The 5,782-nt window shown below is 39.6% G+C and overlaps 1 protein-coding gene across 2 annotated transcripts in view; it reads right to left on the reverse strand.

The window, feature by feature from the left end:
- CFAP43 (cilia and flagella associated protein 43) overlaps positions 1–5,782 on the reverse strand; it is a 64,641-nt gene that overhangs the window by 9,882 nt on the left and 48,977 nt on the right. For both annotated transcript variants that reach the window (XM_025201221.1, XM_025201220.1), the window contains 5 exons: positions 5,016–5,105; positions 4,064–4,141; positions 2,847–2,972; positions 1,040–1,159; positions 851–958 (listed from right to left, as the gene is read on the reverse strand). In XM_025201221.1, the coding sequence (XP_025057006.1) occupies positions 851–958; positions 1,040–1,159; positions 2,847–2,972; positions 4,064–4,141; positions 5,016–5,105 (522 nt within the window). The remainder of the gene's footprint in view (positions 1–850; positions 959–1,039; positions 1,160–2,846; positions 2,973–4,063; positions 4,142–5,015; positions 5,106–5,782) is intronic.

The raw sequence follows: 5,782 nt of genomic DNA on the forward strand, positions 1-5,782 counted from the left end.
CCCTGGACAACGTGAAAGGTGAGATCAGGTAGAGGTCTCTAAGTGTCATCAGGCTATCCTCAGTGGAAGGTTCTTGATTGGAATTTGATTTCCTTATGGATCGATAATGTGAATTTACAACATGTCATGGTATTGTGGAAAGCTCACCTGTTTTACCCAAGCTTTTGTCTCGCTAATATGGAAGATTTCTACTCTGTTTTTCTCTGAAAGCAAGGCTTGTTTATTTTAATTTTAACGTGGGCAAACAAATATAATATTTTGAAACAAATGGGTTAGTATAGAGCTGGTCACATGACATCTTAACAGACGAACTTCCAGGGAATAGGAATCAACAGTTTCCTTGTAGAACTGTTGTAAGCCTGCATTTACTTACATATAGCTCCAGAAATGTTTGTTTTGATCTCTGGTTACTAACCCACTTATACGTGGCTTATCGGGTATGGGCAAACTGACAACTGCAATTTCAGAGGATTTATTCTGGATTTGTCCTAATTTAGCATTTTGTTCTCTAAAATAGACAGCAATATTCAGTACCCACTTGTTCAGCTTCTTCTAGCACAGGCATCATCAGGGCTACTAGAAAAGTTACAGTGGATAGGAATATATGGTGCAGCTGACAAACAGCGGCATGCTTTTCTCAGTACCTGGATATTTACAAAATTATTTCTGGAAGAACTGAGATGAGTATTCGTCCCAAAATGCACACCTTTCTAATACGGGTCAACTGCAACCAGCAGTGGTTGGGGAAAAGGTGGGCAGGGTTATTTGTAGAACCTTAGTATCTTTGTGTGCAAGTACCAGCTTCTGTATGAAAATGGTTGGCACCTCATCATCCAGATACTACATTCACCTTCTCTTTCCGCTTCTTCTCAAGAAAGTAATGCAGTCCAGCTTCTCTGGTGCTCAGCTCTTCATCCAGGAGTAATGAATAAAGGAGGCTGTTTATTTTGAGTTCTTCCTATGGAAAGATTGTGAAGTAAAAGATTAACAGTCCTGTCGCATGGAGCTGGAAATAAGCAGCACAGAATCCTTCCCTCACCTGGCATATGACCATCTCTGACTTCACCTTCTTCTCAAAGAGCTTGCATACAGTGTCATCAAAACTTTGCGTTGTTTCCTGAATTGCTGTTTGCAGTTTCTTCAGTTCAGTTTCTAGTATCTGGTGGAGGAGAAGTAGTATTAAAACTGCAGGGCAACAAGTACTTTAGGATTTTATGTGGTTTAGTGGTGGGTGGGTGACTGCCCAGGAAATGAGCTTTTTGGGGCTGACACTATCTTGTTGTTTTGTATTTGTAGACTGCTGGCCGCATTCAGAACGGGGGCCCCAGGTGCTGCTGCAGTTCAATTAATAAGTAATACACACACACACATGCACGCACACACGCACGCATGCACGCACGCTCCTAGATAGGGTCTTATATCAAAATAGGAAATAGGGCTGGAAGAGACCTTGAGCATACCTAATACATCATCTCTATCCCAAGACAGGATCAACTATGCCTAAATCTGAAGAAGGTGATTTTGTTCCCAAAAGTTTATCTAACATCTCTCTAAATTATACAATTGATACAATAAAAAGACATCATTTAAAAAAACCCTTGCTTCGTGCATATTTCTTGGATCATCGTGGCTATAACAACACTCCAACCCTACTAAATTATTTCTGACAGACATCTAGCTTGTTCTTAAGACTTTTGTATAAACAGAAACCCCTCTCTTTTATCAAAGTGGATAATATTTCATTTGGTATGCCAACTGAGTGAAGATCATTTCCCTTCAGAGGCCATCATGCCAGCTTTACTACATTCTGCTCAAGTGGAAACTCAAGACCTATAAAAACCAAAACATTTCATATGTTTGTCTAACAATATTATGTAATCAAAGGTAACATCTTTTCCAAGTGCTGAGTTCCTTCAACCCCTTTCAAAAGTAATGGAAGCTAAAAATCAGACAAGAACACACCAATTTAAATCAAAGTGTTTGGGTCTGGATATAATTTTTGTGATTTTTTTTTCTTTATAGCTCCTTCTTTAAAAATAAAAACTGCTTTGATCATTGACTGTCAATACAAGTTACAAGCCTAAGGGTGTGGGCCTGTGAACAAGTACCGTGAAGTAAGCTACAGTGTGATCTTACAGAACATCAGCTACTCTGAGCCAGCCAGATGCAGCTGAAGTAGCTTATTCCTCAATGAAAGTAGGATAAGGTAAGAGCATGCACAGAGGCAGTTACCACAGGAGGAGCTGATGTGCCATAAATTCAAACCCTGGCTTTCCTTGCAATAGCTTAGCACAGATTTGTTTAAACCAGCTCTGACAGCATAGGGGGTATTCAACCCATCATGGGAAAAAAGCTCTTTATTTCTACCATCAGATAAATGCTGTACTTGGATTCAGGCATCACAGACAATGTTCTACAGGGGGTGATGCTTTCACCAAATGCCCAGCAAGCAATGCATTTGGAATGAAGTTACAGCAAAGCTGGTAGGTCATGCTGCCCAAATTTGAAGCTGAAGGATAAAAAATGGGATGTTATGTGTCTAATACCATTGTTCCTGACAACTCTATCAAATGAATTCTAAATGTTTTGAAACTATATGTACATTTGTGCTGGGAACCTGGGACCATCACAAATGGTTGGTGATGGGAAGTGAAAGCAATTTTGTCAAGAATGGCATGTTCGAGTTATCACAGGTAAACGTCACTGTTTCTGTTCTAAATTGGATGCCACTGCAGCTCACCATACTCTTAATTTACCACACTTGTTAGAATTTCTGATCTGAAAGAGATCAGAAACTTTGAGGATGAAGACAGCAAAGAGAACTACCTTTTCCCATTTTACTTTACCTTTCTATGCTTCTCTCTTTCTTCATTCAGCTCCTTGACTTTTTTCTCATATTCCTTAAATATTTTCTTTTCTTCTTCACTCCAAAGGGTGTCGGGTTTGGATATAAAAGGAGGTGGGGGTATCTCCTGAAAACATAAAAAGAACAAGATATTTCAAGAGCAATGCCAATTTTCCATTTAGACAATGTTAAAAAGAAACTACAGAACTCACAAAACCAGTAATGCACCTTCAGATTTTACTGAAAGCTTTCTCTTCAGGACAGCTTGAAGTAGTACTCAAACTTAGAACCAAGGAAAATAACATTCTAATCGGGCACTATTTTATGTTTCCTCACTTCCTGGAGTGATGCCAGTGTTTCCTCCAGAGCAGTGGCTCTCAACCTTTTTCGGACTCAAGGCTCCCCTCACTGGACTTGAGGCCCCTCCACAACTTTTGTAATTTGAGTGGCATCCAATTTCAAAAACGTATTTATATATTACAGTTTAACTTTCTTGCAGACAGGCCCAGCCATGGGGATGGGGGATCATCCAGGCAAGAACAAGCCTAAGCCCGTGTCATCTATCTGCTTAATTCATCTGCTTATCTTCTAACATCTCACTTACCTCCTCACACCTCACAGCACCCGTCAAAAGATCTGGCAACACCCCTGGGCACCCCGTCACCCTGATTGAGAATCACTGCTCTAGAGCATCTGCCATGAACGGTGCAATAACTGCATTTTTCCTGCAGCACTAATGGTTGTCAATGTGGTCATTTTTGCTTTCACTCTTTCATGGACAATCAGTATCAGATACAATAAAATGCTAGTGTGACTTTACAGTGGGGTTTAATAGTAATACTGTGACTAAAAGATCAGGCAGATTTTTCCATTGCAAATCCCCAAGGAAATTTAATTCCTGCTTAAACTAAATAAACCAGCTTCAGTGAAAGCATTTGCTCTACTTTTACATTCTGGGGCAGCCTGTGAAAACATAGGCCTCTATCTTCAACACAAATCTTCTTTCTGACAAAAAAGCCTTATTTTGCAAAGTCCAGCCTCGGGAGACAGTGGTTGGCTGGGACTGGAGGGAAAGTAGGGGCTAAAGGAATTTGCCACCATTCCTGGGTTTTCTGGGGGAACATCTGGGAATCCTAGTTACATTGTAAACTACTGAATTTTATTCAGTTCTTGTCAGTGCAACTATTACTTAAATCCTATGAGAGAAACAAAACTCACCATTTTCAAGATGTCTTCCTTTTTGACCTCTAGGACCCCATCCATCATGTCATTAAGAGCACGCTGTCTTGCATTGTCCTGAACAAGAAAAGGGAAGAAAAGGACAATGCTGTTGAGAAACAGGACTTAGATGCTTTGGGGAACCTAGCAGGGTGTGTCACCTCAAAGATTCCAGTTTGAATCCAGTGTCCTACTAGTGAATGAAACACTTTTCGGTTACCTTATTTATGTGAAATAAGCTAATAGTTTTAGCCCACTTCCTAGTGGCAGACACTCATATACCATGTTACTATCACTATAATTGGAACAATAGTAGTGGGGGGGTGTAGGGGTTGAAAAGCAAATACTACTGTCACGGTGGTGTTGGATAAGCACAGTGGTTTTCAACCTTTTTAGACTCAAGACACCATTCAGAAAATGCCAGCTCTTAATTTTCACTTGTTTTTGACTACAGAAAAATAACAAGAGTAATTTTTTGTAGCAAAGAACTCTGAAAGACCACAACCGATCAGAAAGGATCTCAAGGCACCCCGGCGTGCTGCAGCACCCTGGCTGAGAATCACTGGGTTAGCAGAAGGAAAGCAGCTCCCACAATCGTCTATGTCATATATTTGTTCCATGGTCCAGTCTTTCTTCAGGGCTTTCATAGTTGTATAGTTTCAGAGTTTTTAAAGCTAGAAGGGGTCATTATGATCATCTAGTCTGACTCCAGCAGAATACAAGTCAGAGAATCTTATCTGGTAACTTCATGGAGTTCAAAACTTTTAGTTGAGTTATAATGTGTTTTTAAAATGATATGCAGTCTTAAATCTGTCAGTCTGGCCCCTTTCACCAGCACTAGGCGTATATACTTTAAAGAGCACCTCTAACTGAAACCTTACTTGCCCTAAAAAGATCTCTATAGTTCTGATCACAAAGGATTATAAAAGAAGATGGTACTTCAAAAACATACCTGAGCAGCAAGACGCCTTTGCATTTCAAGCTTAGCCAGCATTTCTGCTTTTGCTCTCTGCTGTGGGGTTAGGTATTTTTCCACTTTAATCTGCGGAGGAACAAAAACAGGACAAATCAGCTTTCTTCTCTAGACAGTTCACTTGCAGAACAGACAATGAACTTTTGGAAAAACATAGCAATAAAGATCTAGAGTGCTTAATTTCTTTTAAACTCTGCCGTATGGTAACAATCATCAGGAAGGAAATTTGTTTGCTTGTTAATACACAGATTTCTTAACATATAGACCAAAATCCACATTCTAAGCTAGTAAGCATTATTTCTTCTTATTTTTCTGCTAAGGGTCATATTTTGTGTGTTATACCTCTGGGTTTTGCAGTATTGGAACAGAGTAAACTGGTATATTTCCCTCCCAGAAATTACTTATGACCAGATGGCTAACATAACTCCTTTCCTTGCAGGTCTTCACTGATATGTTCTTTTGCAGATTCAAGCTCCTTGTGAATCTATGTCATCAGTTATTTCGCTACATGTACATCAGATAACAAGTTCAAATTTTGTTTTACATATAAAAATCAATAGGTTTTGAGCAGGTTCGACACTTGGCGAAGAAAAAAAAGTTTTATCACCTATACTACATACTTGGCACAAAATGATGTATGTGTTTCCAGGAGGCATGTTTTAGAGAAAGATGTAAAACAGAGGATTAGGCAATGAGAGCAGGAGTAGGAGGAAAATTAGGAAGCCAGAGAGAGAACAGAAGGGAAA

This window comes from Alligator sinensis, unplaced genomic scaffold, assembly GCF_000455745.1.
Source record: "Alligator sinensis unplaced genomic scaffold, ASM45574v1 scaffold61_1, whole genome shotgun sequence".
Lineage (NCBI taxonomy): Eukaryota > Metazoa > Chordata > Crocodylia > Alligatoridae > Alligator > Alligator sinensis.